The 26,835-nt window shown below is 38.6% G+C and overlaps 2 protein-coding genes across 4 annotated transcripts in view; both read right to left on the bottom strand.

The window, feature by feature from the left end:
- Positions 1-26,835, bottom strand: part of LOC149913050 (uncharacterized) — a 68,112-nt gene that overhangs the window by 21,063 nt on the left and 20,214 nt on the right. The window lies entirely within an intron of this gene.
- LOC116240019 (zinc-regulated GTPase metalloprotein activator 1A-like) lies at positions 3,870-26,530 on the bottom strand. Of its 3 annotated transcripts, none has more exons than XM_031610313.2 (15): positions 26,347-26,530; positions 25,846-25,932; positions 25,012-25,108; positions 23,835-23,926; positions 22,269-22,328; positions 21,191-21,228; positions 17,208-17,254; positions 15,852-15,938; positions 14,749-14,793; positions 14,167-14,223; positions 12,018-12,069; positions 7,009-7,077; positions 6,841-6,906; positions 4,970-5,099; positions 3,870-4,359 (listed from the first exon to the last, which is right to left on the bottom strand). In XM_031610313.2, exons 1-15 carry the CDS (start codon positions 26,519-26,521, stop codon positions 4,286-4,288), a joined length of 1,176 nt encoding a protein of 391 aa, XP_031466173.2. In that variant the 5' UTR covers positions 26,522-26,530; the 3' UTR covers positions 3,870-4,285. The 3 variants fall into 3 exon arrangements, 2 of the variants coding, with proteins under 2 accessions (XP_031466173.2, XP_031466174.2); XR_016461539.1 differs by lacking the exon at positions 3,870-4,359 and adding an exon at positions 5,597-5,687 and having other exon boundaries at positions 4,993-5,080; XM_031610314.2 differs by lacking the exon at positions 3,870-4,359 and having other exon boundaries at positions 4,970-5,080.

The raw sequence follows: 26,835 nt of genomic DNA, 5'->3' as shown, positions 1-26,835 counted from the left end.
GGGCAACCCTGCTCCCTCTTATCTGCTGGCAAGGCCCGGAAGATGGGAATAAAAGCAGTTTCTGCTGAGATCCCAGAGCCAGGAGCTGCCACTCTAACTAGAGCTGACTCAACCACTTTGGATTTGAGCTATCACTCCAAAGAGAGCTGACTCAACTACTTTGGACTCATAAATAAGTTTGTACTGCCATTGGAAAGCATCGCTGTTGTCATGTGGTCACAGTCATCATCAATGGAGAAACAACACCCAACAACCCACCACTACTGAAATCAGTGACTGAACTGCGAACCACACTGGACCCATGGTGGTGACTGTCTCCCTCTTGCTTCCTACAAAGACTCCTTACTTCTATTTCCTATCTTTTCTATCGCCCTTCTTCACTTCCCCATCTTCCTGAACGACTAGGATTTGTAATAAACTTGTTAGACGAACATTTGAACCCTTGTTTCTTAATCTCACATCGGGTATACATGTATCAAATACCTCCTCTCCCTCCTATTAAATTGGAGCAAGACACTTGAGTTACATGGGCTGCCCTTGCGCAGCTGCTGGTCCCAACAGGGCTTTGGCCTCCTCCAGCTCTGTCTTAGTGTGCAAACAAAAATGACCCCTCAGAGAGGGAGGAGGAACCTTCCGCATGCAGATCGCATGACCGGACTCAGACACTAATTGAACCATGTCTCTGCTGCAGGTGACAAAGGGGCAGGGACAGTGATGCAAGGGTAGGCAGCATCTTCACCAAAAGCAGGCAAGCAGGATCTCAGCAGGGCTGTGCCTTTGCACTTGTTTTGCTTGCTACTGCACACAGGTTCCCAAGATAGAAAAGAGGAGCCATCTCATTTTCTGTATTTTATTTTTGCTAATGTTTCCATGAACAGAATAGCTAAGTTTCAGTCCTATCCAAGCGACCGAAGAGTGCCATTTCAGTGTCACAGCAGAGCAGCTAGAAATGCACTGTGTTAAATTTCTATACATTTTTGCATTAAAATTCTTGGATTTCTGTTATCACTGATTATTTTTGTTATATTTAATGATTTTAGACAGTGTGGAACTAAAAAAAATCCAACAAATTCAGAACTATTTAAATATTTAAGAATGTCATAAAGCAAAAAAAATGCACACTTCATCCATCTAGCTGGAATCCACACATACTGACTAATTCCTGAAAACTGATAGGAGATAAGATCCAATGGCACTATGTTTATTTTGGGGTTTTAAAAGGCCAAAAAAAAAAAAAGGCAGTAAATAAATGGCAGTGGAGAAAACGATGCTTTGGAAAGGTGATTTCAAATAGGAAATGCTGGTGAGGGTGTGGAGGTGATCAGATCACCGTGATTTGCCTCTGGAAAAGCATCTCAGCTTCCACCAAGGGAAAATGTATGGTTTTGTCACTAAAACAGGTGCCATGCACATACACAGCACCTATCGCTTCTCACACAGTTCGGTTTTGCAGAGGGTGCTCTTTGCTCACCCTGCTGAAGTAGGAAGCCACCTCTGCCCAGGGAGGTAGTCCTGCTAGAGAGGTGCTTAGGAAATGTGCCCAGCTGTGCATGGCTCCACGTTGAGGAGGAGCAGTTCCCTATTGAGAAATCAAGGTCACTCCCTGCTACTCCCGTCTTGGGACCCATGCAGGAGAAATGCCAATGCCTTTTCTCACAGCCTCCAGTTGCATCTGCCCCATGCACTCAAGCCATCCCCACTGCAGTCCTCTGGCCTCTTATACCACCTCTGCACAGCTTATACTGATAGTGGGGGTTGCCTCAACCCAGGTGCAAGACATTCCACTTGACTTTGTTGAACCTCAGGAGGTTTTTCTGACCCCACTGCTTGGGGCAGTTCAGGGCATTCTGTATGGCATCCCGTCCCCTGAGCATGTTGACTGCACCACACAGCTTTGGGTTTCAAGACCGCAAAAATAAATCATCAACTTATATTTGTGAAGCCATTTTCAGCTGATAAAAATGAGCCACACATTTTCGAATGGAATGTATGAAGTCATAAATAGATATTCAACTCAAAAATCAGATCACGTCTCTTTAGTGGACTTTCATGATCCCTGTCTGAGCATAGAAAAATACTCATTGCTTCAAGATTATCCTTATCCTTATTCTTCATGTCATCACTTTTTGGCGGCTCACACATTTTGAACAATTACTGTCAAGGATGAAGTACAGGAAAAGTAAAATTTCATCAAAAATCTCTGATGAACACCTTGAAAACTCACTAAGCTTTGCAGCCACACACATCAGACTAGACTGGTGCACCACTTTCACAAATACAAAGTCAGGTGTCCCACTAGTTCTTAAGTTTTTGTTTTTCTTTTTTTATTGTTTTAAGGAAAAAATATTTAAAATTAAAATGTTTTGTTACTTATATCTTAACAATATTGTATGTTGTGCAAGGGCTGCTCTGAAAGCAGTGCCTCCTGTTTTATTATGCTGGCTCACAACATCAGAGGCAGGTGTTGGTGGTTAGTCAGCAGAGGCTGAACCTTTCCACCAATGTTCCATTACGTGTTGCTACCATGTGACAGATGGCAGCAGAGGAGCACTCTGACAGAATGGTGGTTGGCGTAGCAGTGCGTATGTGCATCATTGAATTCCTCCATGCAGAAAAGATTGCACTCATCGACATTCACCAGCACTTGCTGCATGTTTCTGAAAACCAAACAGCAGATGTAAGCACAGCGAGGCAGTAGGTGGTGCATTCCAGCTGCGGTGATAGGAGGTACAGATGTTTATGTGCACAGCATACAGGCTCTTGTTCATTGCGGGTGAAAATGCACGGATAATGGTGGTGACTGCGTTGAAAAACACTGTTTTGTACCTGAGATTTGCTCTATCACTGTTACTGCACTCTTTGCAGCAGCTGTAATTTCCCTGGAAATAAATAGAAGGCATTGCTTTTGGAGCGATGTATGTATACGTGGCCCAAGACAATTTCTATCCCCTGAATGCAGCGCAGGCAAGCCAAGAGGTTGGGCACCCATACAGTAGTACAACAGTCCTACTGGTATTTTCAAAATATGTAGTTCATTTCCAAATATAAAAAGCATGTCTTTAAAATCTGATAGTAAATGTGTAAGGCATCCATGGTTTGTTCTTTTATGACTCACGGAAGTTGTTCTTATTAAATCTCTGTACACTTCTTTCAAACCAACAGTACCAACTCAGTCAGTAAGTAATGCTCTCAACCCCAGGGTTTCAATTTTTGAGTGTTCCTTTGTGGAGTAGGGCGTTGATCCCTTCCGATTTAGAATATTCTGTGATTATTTGATTCTAAACAGCAACGTTACCACAAAGTTGTTCTTTTTAACTTGCATTAGTTTCTGGTTTGTGGAAACTTCTTCAAGCTACCTAATACTTATGACATGATGAATCAATTCATGTCTGCTAGTGTTCTGGTTTCAGCTGAACAGAGCTGATTTTCTTCCTAGTGTCTGGTACAATACTGTTTTGGCTTTAGGAGAAAAACCATGTTGGTAACACACCAGTATGTTGCTGTTAAAACAGTGCTGCACAGAGCCAAGGATGTTTTACAGTGCCTCATACTGTCCTGCCAGCAGGAGGCTATTGCAGAGGCACAAAGAGCTGGGAGGGGACAGAACCAGAACCACTGACCTAAACTGGCCAGAGGGACATTCTATGAAACAGAGTGAAAAACAAAACAAACAAAACAAACAGTAGAACTGAGCTGAGAGGGCTGGAAGGACAGCTGCTGTGTGGAGACTGGCTGCACACTCTACTTTCATTTACACAACAGGTTGTTACCTGGGACGGATGGATGCATTTAAAGAAAAAAAATCAAAGAGTAAGTGGAAAGCTAAGCAAGAAAGTTCAATAAGAAATACTAAATACTTTTTACTGTGATTACATGACTGGCAAAAATCAATACTAATTTATTATTAAAAGAGCATTACAGCAAAAAAGCACTAGTTTTTCAACATCTTTACCACATACACCTACTGCAGTTTATGGCCTTTTTTCACATACAAAAGAAACAAGTCTTCTCCCTATCTGCACTTCTGCAAAGCTTAATGAATTCACCAGCATAAATTAAGCCTAACTCAAAATTCTAGAATTTTTTTTGTGTTTGATACTAGACCATAAGAGCTATTCTTTTAACAAAGGTGAGCTGGGATTCTTAGCAGGGCTTGAGAGTTTAACTGTCCAGTAGGTTGGAAGAGGAAAAAGGGACTACTACACTGTGTGTCATTCAGTCCTTCTTGTCATAAAAAGCTTGCAGAGTTAAGCACAAGACTTTTAATCTTGTTTGTAGTCCAATGTCAACTGTTTTCATGCTTCTCTGTCACAGTTTCTATGAATACTTCTTTGATGATCTCCTTATCCAAGTTTCTACCTGCAAAGAGAAAAAAGATTAGTTAATTGTATTTTATTAGAGCGCATTAAAAAAATCCATTCCTGTAACAAGAAGCCTGTAAGACTTCTCACCAGAGAAGATACTTACTCTGTCAATGAGTGAAAATAGCACTTTATCAAAACTAAGCTGCAGGTAACAATATTAATTTTATGTTCTACAGGCAAAAACAGATTTCAAGAAATATGCAACCTCAGCGCTGTAAGATTTTCAGAAACAAACCTGACTTTGTACGCTTTAATGACTTTATATTCTTCACCGTTATTGATTGTGTGATCAAATACTCAAAGCATTCCCATGAACATATAATTCTTTATTTTTTGAATAATCCTCAATATGCTTACATAATTTCTGAATACCTTTTATTTTATTTAACTACAAAGGACAGCAAGCACAGCTGCTCTCAGCTGCTTTAAGGCGGCGCAGGGGGATTTTCATGGATAGAGCTTGGAATGAAGGTTACAGAGAACATCATAATTGCTGTTACTCCAGCTAGTACACGCTGGCTGCTTTTCACTGGACAGGTTTCACTGGACTGCTGCTGAAAGAAAAAGCTCCTTAAAGTTACAGAAAAAGACAAAGTTACTCATACCAATTAAAACGAGTCTATTTGTTCTTTTTTCATCTTCCTTCCATGTTACTGCAGTCTCTTCCACATCATAGAGCTCATGGACACCTTGGACTATCACTTGATGAGATTTGCCTTGAATAGATACGAGTCCCTTATCAGAAAAATAACTGTTAGAGTATATAAACAAACCTTCAAAAACAAAATACTTGTGGGGGAAAAAAACAACTTTAAAAGTGGACAGAACAGGGAAAACCTCTGACAAATATGCAGCAGTTGATCAAAGTAACAATGCAACAGAATAATCTCTTGTAACATCTGTTCTCATATACAATAATTATACTTTGCCATGCTCTCAGTTTCTCATTTGGACAGTTACCTAGAATGTTTGTGCAAATTAAAATGTCATCTCCTACCATGCCACTTTAATTATATGTATGATGTATGTTTCTATGAAAGCCTTATCACCTATCAAAGATGATGTAAAATGAGCAAAAATGTTGAGTCTATTCCCACTGAGTTCTCATGCTTAACATTTACACTGTCTTGAAACAGAATCTCTGAATAGTAGAGAAAGAACAAATATTTGTGTGAAATGACTAGCAATGAAATTACAATGGAATACTTTCAAAACTAAGTCCATTAACTCACATTCCAAAAGTTGCATTAAGAGTTTTCATCACTTGAAAACTTTCTAAAATATTCTAGTCGCACACATCCTGTCAAACACCTCTTATACTTCCTTAAAGAAATAAAAAAAAAAAACAGTTAAAAGTATTTCATGACAAAAAGTCTGTATTTGACATAGTAGTAGGAATTCCGCAGCCACTGCCAAAAAATATTGTAGTTGCTGGTAAAATATGAATATAAAAACAACAAACTTTGGAATCCATTCAACAATTACCTGGGACTAATTTGCATTGGTGTATTTGTCTGCAACAAATGCTGTTCAGCACACACTGAATTATTTGCCTCAGAAATTTTGATTAGTAAGTTTGATTCCAAAGCTCAGTACAACAGAAGCATACTTCTAATTAGCAGTACAGCTAATTAGTACAGCAGAGAGCTTAAAGTACATCAGCATTGTTGGTTTTTTGTTGTTGTTGCTCTACTTGTTAAGAGGGGGAAGATGAGAATCTTTGTATTTTGCTGCTGAAAGATCAAGAAATACAACCTTTGTACCAGTGAAGTAGAAATAATTATGTTGCTCCCTATGACACACACATTCTCAAGAAACTAATCAGAGTACATTTCATTGTATTTCTTAGACCTTATCAACTTTTACAATTGAGTTTTTTATCATTTACTTAGCTTTCTGGTTTAAGGAAAATGAAAGTATATCCTCAAGCATCACCTACATTCACCTCAAAACCATGCAATGAATTGCACATGGAGATGAATACACTTATGTTTGAATCACGTTTTTAAAACTGCAGTCTGATGTAGACCATAACTAGCATTATGCTGCTTTCTTACACTGAATTAAACTTCTGTTTATTATGCCAATAACTGTAATCATGGACAGAAATCTGTAACTACATCCCTAGATAAGGAGCCATTGAAATGGACAGGACCTTTCAGAGCAAAGGAGGTAAAAATAGCATCACATCCTTTCATTTATGTCCTGATCATTAATTCTGTCCCATTCATATTTGGGACTACAAGTCTCCCTTTCACTACACAGCAAGTAGTACCACTGTTTGCTTCTCTGTCAGCTATCTTGAGTTGTCTTGTTCCCAGCAGACATTTAAGTGTCTCTAAATAGATCAATGACAAACTGGTGTTCTCTCTTTTGTCTGCTCTTTGCTCTGTATGTAACTGACAATACACTGCAGTTCCTTCCAGTTTAAAAGAGGGAAAGCACAAAATAAATAAGCCAGTAGTTTCAGGCAAACCTTCAGTCTTATGACATCCATGGTACGTCCAGTCTTATCTTTCACATTCTTTTCCCACAGAAGATTCTATGAAGAGGAAAAACATTTTCAGAAACAGAACAGCATGGAATGATTTTCTACAAAAAGGCATAATAATTTTGCAGTTGACTATGTTGTGTTAGTATTTACCTGTATAAAGAGATTGAGGTTTTCTTCCTTAATATTTCCTAGGACTTCAAATGTTACTGTCATTATACCCTGTAAATGGAAAGACGCACTTATAATTACTTAACTGAATAAATATTTTCATATTTTCATATATTTTAAAAAGTGTTCTTTACAGCTTGCCCTCATTAAAAAAAAAAGTTATCTATTAGTCCACTTTAAAATACAAACAAGAAATTTTAAAAAATCTCCATTTCTGTTCTGTCCACTTTATTACACTGTTTGTTTGGTTCTGTTTTATCAGACAAAAAATAATCAATATACTTCCAACCTATCAGTGCTTTCCTTCTATGAAAAGTTTGGGGTTTTTGTTTTTGTTTTGTTTTTTTGTTTGTTTGTTTGTTGCTGTTGTTTTACAAATAAGCTATGTAAGAATAGATTTCAGAAATGAAGATGTATTAAGTTTTATTCCAGAAAACCACTAGCAACAGCTCCAAATCAACAATTCTCAAAACAAAAGGTGGTAATAAATGTGTAGTTTAAAATCTATGGTTTCTTAAAAGAAAATAAAAGAAGTAATGCATATGAACTTATTTTTGTCAATACAGCATCTCAGTGGCACAAAATTACACAAAGAAAATGACTGTTTCTAGTAATCTTAAAGATTACTACTTCCAGAAGATTGCCAGTATAATTAAAAGCACAAGCAAAAAGTGGCAGATCTATGTTTATCCAACACTCAAGTATCACAGAATCACAGAATCACAGAATGGCCAGGGTTGGAAGGGACCTCAAGGATCATGAATCTCCAACCCCCTGCCAATGCAGGGCCACCAACCTCCACATTCAGTGCTAGACCTGGCTGCCCAGAGCCCCATCCAATCTGGCCTTGAACACCTCCAGGGACGGGGCATCCACAGCCTCTCTGGGCAGCCTGTTCCAGCACCTCACCACTCTCTTTGTAAAGAACTTCCCCCTGACATCCAACCTAAATCTTCCCTCCTTCAGCTTAAAACCATTTCCCCTTATCCTGCTGTTATCTACCCTTTCAAAGAGTTTTAATGTGTTACATTAACCTTAGCCACATTTTGTTCTTCTCAAAATACATCCCTCAAAAATTTTTTATAAAATGACTTACGATTTGACTTATCACTCAGTGAGCCTCTCAGCAACCTATCCAACAAGATGATGAGAAGACAAGAGCTAAAAAACACAGGAAACCCACAAGGGCCTTGTGGCTCTGTAACACCTGAGAGAGCTCCAGCACTCTGCTTCAGGAGCAGCCCACAGGCTTCTTGAGCTTAGGACTACTGAGCTGACTTCTTTGAATCTAGCAGTAATTACAATAGTAATTCCTGTTCCTATAGGATTTTTGAATGAAAACATATCAGAACTAGATAGATTTTTTTTTTTTTACATCTGCTTTGTAAAATAATTACTTTCAACTATTCCATCATAGCCCACATTCACCACTGGCCTACAATTTAGTCCTTCTTCTAGAACAATAACAATCAGAATACTGGCAAAGCACATCTCAGTGTATTTTGTTCCAAAAAAAATGACTTGTTGGAATGAGGCACAACAAGGCACAACTATGTTATTATATTAATAATATAATAAAATTTCATATGTTTTGCAAAAAATAAAGTAATACAAGTTTCAAACCCATACTTACACAGTTCCAGTAAACTTCTATTACAAAGTAGAAAAGAAGCATCTATCTTTTGAACAAACTTGTGCAGACACATAAGCAAGGACTACTGAAATTCTGCTATATGCAGGTCAGGGTGCTATGTTACAGACACTGTTAGATAGCAACATCTTTTACAAGGATTTAATTAAACCTGTATTCCACTAATCATCTTTCACACCTGGTGTTAATGTAAGGAGATTAAAGTAACACCAAGTCTTTTTACTGCCAGTGATAGAATTATGAATTGATGTGCTAACTGCCATACATACTCACCAAAACAACCTAGCACTAATATCTTAAGTAGCTTCAAAAGAAGAGATATGCTTCATGCATAAAGCAGCATTGCTTCTGCTGACCTTCCACATGAAGTGGATAAACACACTTTATCATCCATCACGTGTTTCTTTTTCTCAAAACTCAGTATCAGCAAGTTTTTACTGACTGGCATTAACAGTAGTTGGAACACAATGACTTGTCATTGTTTAGAACTGAAATGCCTGCAATGATGTGGGGCATCTGGAAGGCACCTTGGTTCTGGTATAGAGAATCAATCATTACATGTCCTGGTGTGAGCAGTGCATGTGCTACACATGTGTGGATCTACGTAGACAATGTACAAAGTGTTGGGAAAAGTAGAGACCTCTCAATGTCCTGGAGGAACACTAAGATGGCTGGGAAGGCACAGGACACTGACAGCTTCAAACTCACATACCCTTGGCCAGTCTTCTAGGGCACTATCCAAGAAAATTAGCTCAGTGGTTTCAAAATGAATATAGCTACCATTTGTACAACACTTCTACGTTTGCTGCCTTGCTGTAGAGATATGCAGCATTTATCATACGCTTCAAATGGAGACCAAGAGATTGGAAACTCTCAAAATGCAGTTCCAGCAACCTAGCCAACAGTGCCTTAAAACACAGAAGCACAGAACTGGCCTCAGGGAAATGTATGTGACAAGCCATCTGATTTACTATGGAACAGCAAGATTAACATCTATGAGTCCTATCAGGAAGCCCACATTAAGGTGTTGCAGAAATTGTAGCACTGCTTCTCAGGGTGCAGCCACTCAGAAAGGAAAGTGGTGTAGGACAACTGCAGCTGCTGCCCCACTAGTCACTCCCACTAGAATGCTCAAGGGAACTTGAAAACTCTGCCCTGAGCAAAAGAAGAGACTTCTGGAACTGACTGAGCCAGCTCTAGGGCCTCCAACATAAGCAAGATACAGACTTCTTGTACCAAGTCCAGAGGAGAGCCGCAAGAATAATCACAATCAGATAGCTAGAGCATCTCTCCTATGAAGACAGGTTGAAAAGGTTGCCAAGGTTGTTCAGCCTGGAGAAGACTCTGAAGATACCATGTAGAAGCATTCCAGTATTTAAAAGGACAAGAAAACTGGAGAAGGATTCTTTTTTAGGGAATGTAGTGATAAGACAACAGAGGTGGGTTTAAAACTAAAATAAGGGAGATTCAGCTTTAGATGTTAGGAAGAAATTATTCACTATGAGGGTGGTGAGGCACTGGAACAGGCTGCCCAGAGAAACTGTGGATGATCCATCCCTGGAGGCATTCAAGACTGATCTAGTGAGCTGCAACACTGCTCATGGCAGGGCAGTTGGAATTGGAGGGTCTTTAAGGCCTTTTCCAACCTAAACCACTCTGACTCTGCGACTGATGAAGCGGTACACATGCAAAACGCACATGCAAAACCGTCTTCAAGACTGGGAGTAAGTGGCAACTTGACTACAGTAGCTTAGACAATCTCTTACCTTTACAGGCAAACGACAAGAGTCACTGAAAAGGTTTTACTACTGAAGCCCTTGCTCAAAAGCCCTGACAGCTGGACACTGTCGTTCTTGGTCCGCTAGTATTAAAACCCGATAACCTGGCAGGATATGCCCCTGATCCTGGAGTAACTTCCATCATACTTAGGCAAGTATGTTGGAAGTATGTCTGAGATCAGTCTCACGGCAAAGCATGACAAAACTGCAATAACAGAAGGGACAGGAAGAGATGAAATATCTTCCTGTTCCCACCCTCCAAACTGGAACTTAAGAGATGAACATCTGTTCATCTGTATCTACAAACCAGGGGATAAAAGTTCTGGAGAAAAATTTCAGCTCAGTAAATACAGTAACAAGATGTGAAGCAAGGTCTGGAAAGTCTAAATTATCCAGTACATCATTTTACCCCCCAAATAAGGAAATGCCCATGCTATTTAAAATGAACTTTGCTCACCGCATATTTGAGCATTGGACAATGCTGCTATAGCTGTTGGATTCAGATAAACCAGATATCTAACAGACACATTATTCTTTGTTTGTCTTATTTGTTAATAAAAAAAAAAAGAGGGGAGGGGAAGGACCTTACTAGTAAAACCTGTGCATCACAGACAAGATAGAGGCTTAAAAGCAGCATGGTGTTGAAACTAGATGATCATTGCGGTCCTTTTCAACTCAGGACATTCTATGATTCTGATCTAGCACAGAACTGCTTATACTTTGTAGGAGTGACAGACCAGGTCCTCTCCCCTTAAATAAGTATTAAAAATTAGAAGGGCAAAACAGACAAAATACAGTATTTGCTCTCTATATAAAACAAAACCATGAAGGCAAAAGTGCATTTTTTTTTTTTTTTTACAACTGCAATGTGCAAGGATCGTTTTATTGCACAGAGGGAGAGAGAAGATTCTACCCTAACATAAATACACACTGGGTTACATATCTGAAAAAACAAAGCATTTTAGACTTTGACATACTAATAGCAGTATCAACCGAAGTATTTCTAATTTTCTAGCACATAAGCACATATAGGGTTGATATCAAGTTTATAGGAAAATCTAGTTCACTGTTACAAGTTGATCTGTTGATTTTCTGTGTAAAAACGATGGGAAGCACTCACAGAATGAGAATCTGTGGCTGCCTAACATCTTAGTTAACGTCACGTCATGAACAACAACTCCCTGATATCTACAAACATTGACACCATTTGGACCTACAGGATAAATATCAGCTGTAAGTACAGGATTCAATTCTGGAAATATTGAAAAGAACAGTATTATCTGTTGGTTCTAGTAGTGTTCTCCATGTACATGAACAATGTAACTGTTTCCAATAGTGGAACTCCTAATCATATTTGAAAGTAGAACTTAGTATATACATTTAAAATCTATCTACATCAAAGTACATGGCTGTGGGCATTTAGTGTAATATTCCAGAGATCTTAAACATATTATTCCCTAAGTGAAACCTTCTGAAAAAGTAAGATGATTAGTATGCCATGGTTGCAATTATCCTGAACTATCTTCTTACAACAAGACAGAAGCGGTGCTTTTTGTAATTACCTTATCTAGATGTGCATGTGTTGTCTTCATATTCTCAATTTTTTTCTGCAAGCTGAAAATAAGTAAACGTGGCATTTGCAGTGTCATTATTTCAAACAAGACTTACACAAACTCTTCAGTACTGCAGACCAAAACTAAAGTATCATTATCAAAATAGGTTTCAACTGTTAATTCAGCTTTAATCTCAGGATAGTTATGTTTAATTACATTTGTTTGATTTTTCAAATGATCTGTGTTAGAAAGTTTGCCATTGCTTAGCTGCTGGAATTCCACTATAATTACCACTGTAATCATCTAATTTGACTATAATAATGTACAAAACAATTACAGATTTCCTTTTGAGATTAGAGAAAAATTCTAACTTATGTGTGTGATAGAGCAAGGAGTGACCTATCAGATGATCGTTTCTGGTAGGATTAAAGCTGTCCTTGGGCTAAAGAGACAACAAAGCATCTCTAATTATAACAGACTAACTTTAACTAAGTTAAAGGAAAGACTTAGAGATTCTTTTTCACAAGAAGGCTAATAGTTTGGTCCTCCAACAAACTTTTAACAATCATAGAGTAAGTCACCATGGACTTTTATAGAAGACGGTGAAATAGGTAATAGTTTGAATTTAAAATACTGCTGTGAAACAAAATTGTATTAAAACCTTATTAAGATGTATAAACATATTCTGATCAGAGTATTTGGAATACTAGACAGTATTCACTTACAGAAATACATTCAGTCTAATTTTCAAATTGACTCATACATATTGATCCAATATTACGGAGCCAGCATGAAACATGTACAGAAGTGCTGAAGTCCAAACGGAGGAAGAAAATACAACCTCAAAAAGTCAGATTCTACTTCACATGAAGAAAGAACTATAGTATTGGCACTGGGGTGTCAGCCACAGCAAGAGGACAACAATCTTGAAAATATGAAAGCAGAGATAGGAAACATGAAAATTTTAACTGGTAAGAGGGAGCTTAAAAAGGGTCAATTCAGCTAAGTCTTGAAAGTGAAAGCATGGAATTTAATGTTTTGTTCCTCACTAATTTCTATTTCCATTCGTTAGAAAATAAAGTTCATAAAAAATGATCAAAAAACAATTTAGACTGTGCTCTCTAATACACCAGCACACATTTTATACTTTTACATCCTTATAAAGCTAAAAAATAACTTCTGATATCTGTGGGATTTTTACTACTGTCAGTAATACAGAATCAATTCTAAAAATAAAATGAAGCACTAAATTATTACTCAAGCCATGCACTAATCTGAAACACAGATGAATATTCCTTGGTTATATTTTGCTGTTGTTCTTAAATACAGTTAGATTATTGTACTGAATGGCAGTATCTTTGGTATTTAAAATATTTATACTGCAAGTATTGATACTCCTCTGTAGAAACAAAAGGTAAATTCCAACACTGCTGCAAGAAGGAAAAAATAAATAACTATAATGTGTCCATTTGTTGAACATAATTTTTTGAAATTATATTAGGAAGTAAAAAAAAGTACAAAGCCACTGCTTGTGATAGCGAAATCTGCAGTGTAACATCAAGTGAAATACTATATGCCACTTTCTACTTAAGTCACTCCCACAGCTAATTCCCACTGCACACTGCGCAGTGTTTGCTAATTTAAAGCTGGGCCTCTTAGTCATAAAAGAACTTGAGGACTTAATGGATCCAGGAACACACTGAAGATCATTTCCAGAAGCTTAGGCTGCTGTTTAACTCAGAGATTTCTGTTAAAACTAAAGGTCTCTAATTCATCATGATGCAAAGTGAGAAAAAAACTAAATCCTCTAAGTTTTAAGAAAGCCAGGAAAAAGTGTCAAGATCTTATTTATTAGTATTAGTAATAAAGAACAACTTAACATCTCAACAAGGGAAATGGGGAAAAAATGCCGAACAATCACGGGCACTTTGGCTCTCATTTCATTTTACAAACTCTAAAATCTTTTGCTGCATGTATCTCAAGTAGAAAAACATCCGTTTCTGATTATTTCTTATTGAGAAATTTAAACAAGTGTCTGAACTAGAATTTGGAACAGAAATACAGATATAGAGTCTGCCTGCATGTAAGTGTAATCTACTTCATGCACATATTCATGCAACGAACACTACTTTTATTAGAAGTGAAATTATTGCCATACCTTATTCCAGATAGACTGTCAAAAGCATGCAGGTCCAGCACATTGGAAAGATCAACTCTGCATGGGTAGGGAGAGAAAGAAAGCTTTTTTTTAATGCTATTTTTTACTGCATGTAAAGAGTATGCATACTGAAGCTTCAATTACTCACTTACATATGTATAAATAATTGGTTTTTTTCTAGCCTTTTATTCCAGTGCTATCAAACACCAGAAGCTAGCCCTATTTTCAGATGTTGACAGTCAGTATTATCTACTATGGAATAAAGAACCTTTGAGTTGCACAGTAGTACAGAAGCATAAAAAGAGGATTTTAGAGAATATAGTCTAGAAAAAATAAAAATTTAAAAAAAAAAAAACATGAATCTATTTTCAGAAAAATTAAATCCTTTGTACGGGATGCCTGAATAATATCTAATTCTCTGATGGGAGCAATGATTCTGTACCTCTTTGAACACACACACACACACTAAAACATAATACAGGTAGCTACGCACATGCACAGCTAAAGATCATAATGTAGGCTTTGTAAAAATAACGTCTGTGGAACAGGATTTGGAACTACTAATACTGGCCAATCTAATACCTTGACCTTTGTGTCTCCAAAATTTTGACGAGTCCATTTATTGACCTAAAACAAAATAGAAAAAAGCAAAAGTGAGGTGCAAATGCAACTGTAATATATTGATTGAACAATTTAACTATGTAAAGCAACACAAGAAATATAACAACACCTCCCACACTGTTATTAAATGTTGAACTGTACAAGAGGCATCCAGAAAGTGTTTGTTTTTGTGACTATTTATACCTGAACAAAGGTCAAAATTCACAACTTCTGACAACAAAATATTACTACTGAATATAGTGTTTTTCCTCACAAGAATCCTCCTCATACAAGCTGCATGGTTAAGAATTCTTTGAGACTGAACCACAGATAAAGTTGCAAAGTATTTCTCAATATTCTGTTTTGTCTGTCAGAGTACTGAGAAAGATGGGACATGCCACTGAATACTGGTTTGATTCAGACCACTGATTCTTTTACATCCAAAACAATTATTTAGTGTATCTTCCATACCCCTTTATATTTGCTAATAAACATGTAGTACCAGCAGACATTTCCCCCTCTAGTTCATTCAGAAAAATTGCAACGGCTGTCCAGTAGTGTAAGAACGTATAAGATATGGACACTTAAGACAAGGTCTATCCATAAGGCCTTTTTAAGGCCTAATTTAGCCAAGGAAATGGTGTGGAGTTACCCCAGTAGGGGGTCAGGTTCGGTGTTAGGAAAAAGTTCTTCATCAGAGGGTGGTGGGCACAGAACAGACTGCCCAGGGCTGTGGTCACGGCCCCAAGCAACATTTGGCTAATGCTCTCAGACACAGAGTTATAATTTCGGATGATCCTGAGTAGAGCCAGGGATTGGACTCAATGGTCCTTGAAGGTTCCTTCCAACGTAAGAGTATTCTGTGATGCTATTCTATAATTCCATGCTTCTTAGCCAGTAATGTAAAATCTTACTTAGGCAAGCTGTTAAGACTGTGGAAGCACATAAATGCACTGGAAATGTCTCCAGAAAGGGGAGACTCTTTTTCACTGCTGACTACGCAATGTGTTGGAGTAATCATGAGATCTAATTTCTAATAACACTTGAGCATGTACAATGTTACAGTTATACCAGAAGTTTCATACCTGACAGAGGTTCTGACTTTATTCAATTCTTCCCCCGAAACCAAATCTGTTTTATTGATGATTATAAGATCAGCTAATGCAACCTGCCTATACATTTGGAAAAAGAAAAAAGGACAGCTGGAACAAATAGTTTTTTGCAAGGCAGAAACAGTATGTCTCTCATAGCACTGTAAAATTACTAACAATACATATACAATACAGAAAGACAAACATTAACCAAATCATTAACCAAACTAAAACATCATGGAATGATTGCAGCACTTCTTGAGATTATTCCTTGCTGCTTGTTTTGGTTGCTTGCTTGCTTCTCCTTTTCCATTCTCTCCCACTCCACTTAAAAAAGAGGTCAGCTACTCCAAATTCTCATACAATTTATTAACTCCAGAAACCTCCAATTCTCTTGCATGCATTCTTCACGAGGACTTCATCACTACAATTATCTTTAATCACTGTGGCTCCGCTTTAAATATATATACACACACACACACACACATTTCTATATCTCCAGTGCAACTTACATTATCTGACAGAGCCTAGCTTGTAAACCTTCCTTGCCCGTACCAGGTGTTTCCCAACCCTCCCCCCTCCCGAATATTTATTTTAATGTAAAATTCCACTTATCTTAAATATGTATGAGAGTTGCTCTAAAAGTAATGCCTTGTTTGACAGTACAAGTTGAACCTCCCCACCAACATTACATTGAATGTTATTGCTGTCCAACAGATGGCAGCAAAGCAGCAGTCTGATGTTTCACTTGGAAGTGTATATGAAACACAGATGTAGAACTGAATTTCCCCTTGTGGAAAAAAATGGCACCCTGTGACATTCATCGACACTTTGACATTTACGGAGGCCAAACAGTGGATGTGAGCACAGTGAAGCAGTGCCTTGTGTGTTTAAGTAGACAACAGTGGCAACAGAAACTAACATGAAAGACAAGCTATGTTCCAGATGGCCATGCAAATGTTTACAAGTACAGCATGCAGGGCCTTTTTCATTGATAGCAAAAACGCACAGCTAATGGTGAGGCGACCATACTGAGAATTGATTTTGTAGCTGAAAGTTGAGCTTTAGTTCTATCAAACACCATTATTTGTACTCTATCTGTTGTAGTTTCCATAGAAATAAAGAGGAGGAAAATAAAGATTATTTCCTACTTATTAGAAAATTCGTATCTTAGCAGAAAGATCAAATGAAGTACTGAAGAATTTTTGTTTTCTACTTTTGTTTAAAAGCAAGGGTGGGGAAAACCTTATAAAAGAAAAAGAATCAATTTTGAATGATCTTCCACACAGCGCAGTCACTGACTACAATTAAAAAATAAAAATTAATAAAATGAGGTTTTTATATCCATACCGTGACGCTTCGTTGACAAGGCCTTCTGGCTTCTCCTCTGTCAAGTGCTAGATAATAATTAAAACAAGTGGATTAAGCATGTTCAAATAATGTTCAAGTCATTTTACACAAGGTATAACTTTCTTGAAAGTATTAAAGGAAAATTGTATCTTTGTGATTTTTTTTTTCCATTAGGATGAAAAAGTTTATACATTCACCATTACAGAGGCTTAACATTTCTTTAATGGAAACTATTTTTTTCAGTACATCATTTGCATAGAATGCCGAAGAGTTGGAAAGCTGTGTTATAGTGTTTAATTCATCATGAATCTCAAAACTAAAGTCACCATGATATACAGTAACCACAGAAAAACATATCTGAATAAAAATATATTTTTTTTCTAATGACTTATGTCTATTGTTAAAGATGCATTAGGCTTGCAGTACAAGATTTCGTAATTATGTAAGAATATTACTTCTCTCTGAAAGATTTACAAAACTACATATCTACAGTAAAAAACCCATAATCTTGTTCCAAGTTTCTATGAACAAACTGACTCTCCTCAGTGTTTGCTGTTTATTCAAGCAGAAACTGGGCAGAAGAGACAGCACCAACAAAAAGACCATCACATCATTATGCTGCAGGAGTTCGGTATCTTACCACCTGCAGCCTTGTCCTATATTTGTGTACCCAAGCTAACATCCCCCCAGAGAATATGTGAAAGAGAGAAAAAACACCCAATTCTCAGTCAGCAGCACTAACCATAGTAAGTTAAATCTCTGTTCTACCAGGAATTCAACATTCATCAGTACTAAAGAGCAGAGGCACTACTACAAGGCATTTTCTGCTCAGTCCTGATGCTGAGGCAGCAATCCTTTAGACAAAAGCATCACAGACATCTGGAAAATGTAAAACTTTGAATTGACATCTTAATATCAGAAGTGCACCTCGTATGGGAAGATCACACAGTCCTGTGCATTACTTCACCAGCTCTAAATGTATGAGGAGTATTACTTTCAATTTATTGTTTTTAATGTGGATTTATTAAGACACAGGAAAACAAAACGAACATAGTATTAATTTTCATGGGAAATGCATCAATTAAATAAAAGTAGAAAATGATTGTTTAAGTGGAACTATCAGGTTCTAAAACAAAACTATATTGTGTACAACCAATGTTGCCTTTAAAAAAAAAAATTAAAAACCAAATCAAGACTACCTCCTGATTGTGCACAGCCTAAAAAGAAGGTAACAAAAGATGGCTGGAAGAGAAGCCTCTGACTTTTTATTTCTAAGCTTCTATCAAATTAAGTGTGCTCAGACTTCTTGACCGTAAAAGGACAAAGTCAGTAGTGCATGTGTCAAAGTAGAACCCCATCATTTTAACTTGTCCAACCGTTTGTCCTTTACTTAGAAAAAATAAAGAGTATTTTATAAACGTGTATTGTTTACAGAATTATCTGAATCACAAGCAGCTTTTGAGATCAAACTTTGTAACACAGCAAATGTTATCTGCCTGGCATATAATTCAGAAAGTCTGAAGTTTCTAATACTTTAAGTCAGTTTTGCATATTGACCAATTAAATAACCTAATAGTTTTCATTGAGCTTGTGAAGATAATAATGAATAGAAAAGTTCAATGTTTCAAAACATTTTTGTGTGTTTTCTGGCATATTATTTGCAAGTTTAAACATGAAAAGTTTGATTTTTTCTAAACAACAGTTAAGTACTGCCCTACATGACATCTCTATTTGATTCAAGCCAATAAGTAAGCATTGCATATGGAGAAAGTTGAACAGAACAGTACTTTTGAAAGTAATAAAACATCTAAGTTACCATGAGGGCACTAAACTGAAAAGTGAGGTGGTTTAAAACATTGCAGTTTCTTGTGATATTAACCACAGGGATATTTTATGATCACTCTTCTTCTGAATTCTACAAAAGCAATATCTAGTCAAAGTAACTACTGCTTAGGTTACAACATCTCCTGATCTCCTTCTATGATCTAGTGACCCGCCTGGTGGATGAGGGAAAGGCTGTTGATGTAGTCTACCTAGACTTCAGCAAGGCCTTTGACACTGTCTCCCACAGTATTCTCCTGCAGAAGCTGGCAGCCCGAGGCTTGGACAGGTACACTCTTGGCTGGGTAAGGAACTGGCTGGAGGGTCGAGCCCAGAGAGTGGTGGTCAATGGAGCTAAATCCAGCTGGCGACCGGTCACGAGTGGTGTTCCCCAGGGGTCGGTGCTGGGGCCTGTCCTTTTCAATATTTTTATTGATGACCTGGATGAGGGCATTGAGTGCACCCTCAGTAAGTTTGCAGATGACACCAAGTTGGCTGGAAGTGTCGATCTGCCTGGGGGTAGCGAGGCCCTACAGAGAGATCTGGACAGGCTGGAGAGCTGGGCTGAAGCCAATGGGATGAGGTTTAATAAGACCAAATGCCGGGTCCTACACTTTGGCCACAGCAACCCCAAGCAACGCTACAGGCTTGGGGTGGAATGGCTTGAAGACTGTGTAGAGGAAATGGACCTGGGGGTGTTGGTTGACGCTCGGCTAAACATGAGCCAGCAGTGTGCCCGGGTGGCCAAGAAGGCCAATGGCATTCTGGCTTGTATCAGAAGCAGTGTGACCAGCAGGAGTAGGGAAGTAATTGTTCCCCTGTACTCAGCTCTGGTGAGGCCGCACCTTGAGTATTGTGTCCAGTTCTGGGCCCCTCACTGCAAGAAAGACATTGAGGCCCTGGAGCGTGTTCAAAGAAGGGCAACAAAGCTGGTGAGGGGTCTGGAGCACAGGCCTTATGAGGAGCGGCTGAGGGAGCTGGGATTGTTCAGTCTGGAGAAGAGGAGGCTCAGGGGAGACCTTATTGCTCTCTATAACTACCTGAAGGGAGGTTGTAACGAGCTGGGGGTCGGCCTCTTCTCTCGTGTAACTGGTGATAGGACTAGAGGGAATGGTTTCAAGCTTCGCCAGGGAAGATTCAGGCTGGATATTAGGAAATACTACTTCTCTGAAAGGGTGGTCAGGCACTGGAATGGGCTGCCCAGGGAGGTGGTGGAGTCACCGACCCTGGAGGTGTTCAAAGAACGTTTGGAGATTCTGTTGTTGTGTTGAGGGATATGGTTTAATGAGAACCATTGGTGACAGGTGGATGGTTGGACTGGATGATCTTATAGGTCTTTTCCAACCTTAGTGATTCTGTGATTCTGTGAACATTGTAAAGAATTGTTTTTATGGACAACTATAAATGAAAAAGTTAAATTACTTGGATTTAATCACAATTTCTGCACTTACCTATCCTCACTGTTCTGTAGATCTGTTCTTTCAGTACACTTCACTGGTAAGCTAACAGATTACTCTATTACCTGCTGTTTTAATCTACTTCCAGGTAACTAAATCATCCGTTCATCTGATATGGTATCTAGTAGTCCAACTCTCTAACCTCTCCTCCCCATAGCTGCCCTTACACTAGCATCATTTCCCAATTTGCAGCCCTAAGTCACTAGTTACCACCCTGGTGTCAGAGGTCTGTTCTTATTCCTCACACCACTAGTAATACGGATCAAGCATTCAGTCTTGTAGACAAAATTCTCCCACTCTTTTTATAGCAAAAGTCTATTTGGAATACAAATAAGATTCTTGAGTGAAATGACAGAACCTAGAAGCAACCTATTGTAGGGAACCCGCTTTAGCAGGAGTGTTGGACTTGATGATCCCCAGTTGTCCATTCCAACCCCCACAATTCTGAGATTCCGTGAATCAAATATCAAGCAACCTGACGACTTTTTGCAGACATGCTGCTGCATTGATAAGAAGCTGAAAATTACATGTGTATCAGTTCTTCTTTGTTCCCATTCAAAATGCAGCACCAGTAACTGAAATGCATCTTTATGCATTGTAAGAATTAAAACAATTGTAAAAAAAAAGAAAAACAAAATGAACATCACTGCAACAGCTGTTCTGGGTAGAGTCCATCTAAAACATATAAGAAACCCAATACCTTACCTGCAATCCATGCTTTGCATCAACAACAGATACAATGCCTAAAGGAGAACGTTAAAATAGATTTAGCTACTTTAAGCATACTTCAACAACTTTTTAGCTTTCCATACAGTGAGTAAAATGACATTATCATCACATTTGAAACTGCTTATAATATTTTCAAAATTTCCAGTATATTTCAACATAACACTTGTCACCTGAGTAGTCTGCTTTATTAACACATACCTGTAGCTAAAAAAAAAGTGCATCAAACCAGGCTAGAAAAATTCTTACCACACAGATGCCTCTCTGCCTCCTTCCAAGCAAAAATAAGTGGGCAGACATACATTCCCACAAGCAATCAAAGCAAACTAAGGGGACTGATCAAGCTATATAGTTATTCCGATTTTAGGTGACCAGCATTCTATAATTGTCTAGCAGAAACTGATGAAGCTGTTTGTAATGTAACTGAATGCTTCCCCAGCTAGAAGGGCATTTCACAGCCTAACCAAAAACATAGTAGGGTATTTTTAAGCAAAGAAAAATTATGATTTTTTCTACATTGGAAAAAAAAAAAAAGAAATCAACACTCAACATGCTCTTTAATTAATGGAAGTTACAGTAAAATTAAAATTTTAATGGAACAGATAAAGTGCTAGAACAAACAAGTAGAAAAGACAAAGAAAAAAACAGACAGCAGGGGAGTCTGAATACTGATAAGAGTTCAGAAGAAATAAAAATGATCAACAAAACAATGAATAAAAATAATAAAACCTAAATAACATTTGGTAATACCCAACTAATGAGGACTAATGAGGTTTTTTTTCCCTTAATCCACAGTCAAGATATCTCCTTAACTAATCTGTCAGCAAAACATACACAATTTTTGCTTGTTTTAGTCAACTGATAAAGCTTTTCCAGTACAGAAAGCATCAAAACAAGTAACTAGATCTCTGGCAAGAAATTTGAGGATATGAAAACCAAGATTATGTCTTTCAAACAATTTCTGAAAGGTTACATTAAATTGTAATGTACAATTTACACTGCACTACACACAGATACACAATACGAACATGTTGCAAAACAAACTTGCACTGCTTACCATCAAGATATATGTCGCTTCCCAGCTCAGAATCAACCCAGAACACGGAGGCCACAGCTCCTAGGAAGTACAGTAAGTTTAGCTGCAAAACTGATACTAGTATTCTGTTTTTAAAACTCCTCTCTTACAAATTCAGAGAGCAGCGTCAAGTACTTGACCATACATTTTATCCAGCAGCTGCCAAAGCATTACACTTACGTAATATGTAAAACGAGACTAGAAAAGCTTTAAAAATCTCACAATTCCAGATGAATGTAAGTCTTCTGAATTAACTTCACTCAGTAGTATCTATAGAGTGTCATTACTGTACTCATTGCAGGACTCCTTCATACAAAACACTGAAAGAAAAATGGGGTTGAGAACAGGAACATGGCTGAGGGAGGCTATTCTCCTTTATCCAGCACTTTTAAGACTGCATGTGGATAGTACTTCCAGCATCAGGATAGCTATGCAAGAATGATGTAACTAAACTGTGCTGAACTGTGCAAGTTCAGCACAGAATCACTAAGACAATAGGGATTGCAGGCCCTGAAAGAGGTGGGCAACAGAGGTTGCTCTGCCTACACAGAAAAGTTTCCATGGGAGCTAACAGCAGCCATCTTGAACATCAAAGATAAGACACTCAGGAGACTAAGTGAAGTTTTTCATAGCGTTACATGGCAGAAAGATTAGAGATAACAACATTAAGCTGAGGGGTTCAGATCACAGGTATCACAAAAATGCTTTCTCAGCATGAAAAGACAAGCACACGATCAGCTGACTAGAAATGCAGTCTTCCCAGTTCTCAGAGGATGGGATACCTGACTGAATATCCTGAGAGATCTGGCCTTATCATTTAGCTTATCTGCTTTTAGAAGTTGGACTGGACCCCTCAAAATCCTTTGTACATAGGATTTGTACGTAACAGAGGCCATATCAATGTCCTTTCTTTTAAATAAAATCACTGTGACAACTATTCAGGTTTGAGCTGGAAAGTGTTAGTCTACCAAATAGGAAACAGCTTAAATGTCAGTAAGAATTTCCTTCACTTTCAAACAATAACATGCTTTTAATTGATCTGGTTCAGAGAAAACTGTTGAGGTTGCTATCACTTTTTAATAACAAAAATCACTGACCAGCACATAAGGAATTATTGTTCTGTACCTATCAAAACAATGCATTAGTCTGTTTGGCAGCACATTTTTAGACTTCACAAAGGCTATGACAAATAACATATACTTTGGAAAGAGCAACGTGGAACAGAAATAAAACTTACTGAAAGCTGCTAGTTTTAACATGTCCTTCTCCAAGACTTATCAGATACTTTTTCAACACAGATTTATTTTAACTGGATTTCTGTTAAGCGTTAAATTTAAAAGCTAAAAGTTTAATTACAACAACCACAATTTTGTCTGTGCACCCATTCCTTTGACCAGTTTTACTCTATACAGCAACCTACACAGGTGGTTGAAAACTTACCACTTCACAATACATCTTGAATGGTGAAGTGACTGCTGTGCAAATAAACACTTGATAAAAACAGGTGAATTATAATGGTTACGAAAAAACATACACAATGTAAACTACCTGGATCTGCCAAACCAGTTGTTTCTAACAAAATATAGTCAAATTTTCCTCTCTTTTGCATGAGGTTCTCAATAGCCTTCACACCATTGTCCCTGCAAAAAGAAACAATTAAACCTGAGAATAGAAAAAACAAGTAAAACATGCTTACACATGTTTTATATGAACAGACTTATCCATGTGCTGATGCAGAACCCAATGACAATATCATCAAAGCAAAAGGTCTGAGTCAGGATCTACACACACTACACTTAAAATTCAGTCACCAAGCTGCTGTTCCAGTATTAAGCAAACAGAGGCAAACAACAGCCATCAGTTTTATTTTGGTCTGAAAAGCATTTGTGCCCTCCCCAAGGCTATAACAACAGCAGTTTAAATAAATATTAATCTTCAAACACTGAAATCACAGCAAAGCAAGGTTATGCTAATGTGTAACTTTTTGGTTTGGGAGGGATCAGGATGTGTTATTTACTTAAATCTCAGCTGCTTAAGTAAAAAGGTATCATATGTAAAATGATATATGTATATAAAAAAAGCAGTAACAACTGTGTTCTTTATCTACCAGTACACAACACAGTGCAATAAGACCTTCTGTTTTTGTCTTACTGTCCCATTGTAAGGTATACAACTACTTCTTTCAAATTTTCAGTGCCAACAGATCACCAGCTTTCTTAGAAATTTAACACAAACAATCCAACAACAACAAAAAACAAAAAACATGAATACAATGCTGTTTTAACATAACCACCTGTTTACAATTAGGAATGTTGTTTCCTTACAGAGGCTCTCTGTCTCCCTTCTGAGCTACAAAATACTCAAATATTAACCAACAGAGTAAGAAGTATAGCTTAAGTATTTCACTTGAGTCCTACATCCAGCATTCTTGAATATTTAGCACTCAGTATAAGAGCATGTAGTAGTAACAGAAGGCAGAGCTCCTTACCCTGTAATACCCAACTACTGCATGGAAAAACATTTTTCTGAAAGATGTTAAGTCCAAATCCAGTAACACATCAGAGGGAAACAAGTGTCTATTTCGCAAATTCCAATTAATTTCCTCTAAAAAATAAGTCACTATCAACACTGGCATCAGCTTTATGAATTTGTCCTTTATCTTCTCTCCTTTCCTCAACTCCCCCAAAACCCATTATGGAGAACTTGCACATTAATCCTTCCTTACTTTACTGAACAGCACAAACAGCCATTCCTTAGCTCCAGCCATTCTTCATAGAGTTCTCCTCCCTGACTAATTGCCAAGGATTTCTCCAGTGCACTCCCTGAAAAGAGAACAAATATAATTTGAATCTAACAGTTGTGAAAGGATACCTGCAAAGGAGACATGAAAGGCGTATGTTTTGTTCTGGGATTATAAAGTGGTTCTACAAAGGTGAAAACCCAACTGACAAGCAAGATGTAACAATTCTGTTAGAATGAAGAAGTCAGCTTCTATCCCTATATCACATACAGGCCCTGCTTCTGTAGCTTAAGGCTCCGTGACCAGAAGTGATGTGCATATGAAAAAAACCAAAACCATATACAAACAACACATATCATCATCATAGTGCAAACCGTATGGTGCAGACAGGAAATGACAGCTCTGGCAGCCAAAAGTCCCACAAGCAAGGAAGCAAAAAAGTCAAACATAGAGACCACGCAAGTACCTCCTCATTTTCTTGATCTAAGATAATTTGTGTTCTTTAACAGGCAAAGAAGACATTATCCACCGACATTTCATTTTAGTTTTCATCTGCTTCAGAATGAGCAGGCCAAGCAGACGTACCATACTTGTAGCAGTGCAACAGCCTCATTTGCTTGACTTGAATTTATGTACAGAACCGTGTAACACATAATACCACAGAGTTCAGCCAAAAGTCTTCCTGCTTTTCTCAAGGCTGAGGTATGACATTAATTCCAGCAACAAACTGAAAACATCAATGTTCTCGATTTCCAGAAGCTTTACACGTCTTTTGCAGCTCAAGATAAATATCAAAAATGCTCCTACAGGTTTACAGACCTTCTCCAAACTCATTCAGTATCACTGCGATTCTCTTACTGTGCTGCTCAGTCAGAATGTAATTCAGAAGCGTTGTTTTCCCAGCACCTGAAACACAGGCAGCGCTGCCATTAAACTGCTACAAAACGGCTGAATTTTCAGATTAGAAGTACACACCATGCAAAAGAACGAGAACTAATACTACGAAATATATACATTTGTGTATGGTCCGTACATATATTTGAAGGAGAGTTCACAGAACTATTGGCACGTTAAATCCCACTTTGGAAAACAAAAATAAAATACCGACCAAAAAAAGCCCACCCACAGCAGACCGTCCCGCTCGCTAACTGCTCAGCTGTAAGTCCCTCAGCGGGCAGTCTTTTCCGAGCAATTCACTTTCATTAACAGAACGAGCCCGGATTCTCCGTTTCGCCATCGCCACTCGCGGCACGCAGCCATCAGCCGCGCCATCGCCGAGCACACAGCAAGCTCCCGCACCGGAAGCCGCCCGCTCCTCACCTAGGTAGCCCGTGATGATGGTCACGGGGATCTTCCTGCCGGAGCCAGGCTCGCTGTCGTGCACGACGCCGAGGTCTATCGGCACCAGCTCGGGGCAGTCTTCATCCTCCATAAGGGACCGGGGACAGACGGCGCGCAGACGGCGCGTCACGCGCCTGCGTCCCGCTGCGGGCATGCGCGGCAGCGCACTCCTCCACGCCTTGTGCGCCTCCGCGCATGCGCGTCGAACTCAGGGCCGTGGCTTCCGCGCTGCCGCGCATGCGCAACAGCGGAGCCGCGGCCGGGGTTGCGCTCGTCTGGGTGGGTGCGGGTGGGTGCTGCGCGGGATGTCTGCCAGCCGGCCGCTAACGGAGCGCTTCGCCTCGCTCGGGGGAGTCCGGGAGCTGGCGGTAGCGTCTTTGTGATGCTGCTAGCTCCTCGGCTGCTTCGGGAAAAAGAGTGCCGGGTCTGCTCCTGACGGCACGCGCTGCCGGCGGGGGCTGCGGCGTG

Source organism: Phasianus colchicus, chromosome Z (assembly GCF_987193195.1).
Source record: "Phasianus colchicus chromosome Z, bPhaCol1.hap1.1, whole genome shotgun sequence".
NCBI classification, from domain to species: domain Eukaryota; kingdom Metazoa; phylum Chordata; class Aves; order Galliformes; family Phasianidae; genus Phasianus; species Phasianus colchicus.
This window is presented reverse-complemented; position numbering and strand designations above follow the sequence as displayed.

Coding starts and splice junctions, on each gene's coding strand:
- LOC116240019 (XM_031610313.2), bottom strand. CDS start 26,521: ATGCCCGCAGCGGGACGCAGGCGCGTGACGCGCCGTCTGCGCGCCGTC. Junction 6,907..7,008: donor ACCTCAATCTCTTTATACAG/GTAAATACTAAC, acceptor TCCTCTTCATAG/AATCTTCTGTGGGAAAAGAA. Junction 4,360..4,969: donor AAATAGACTCGTTTTAATTG/GTATGAGTAACT, acceptor TTCTCTTTGCAG/GTAGAAACTTGGATAAGGAG.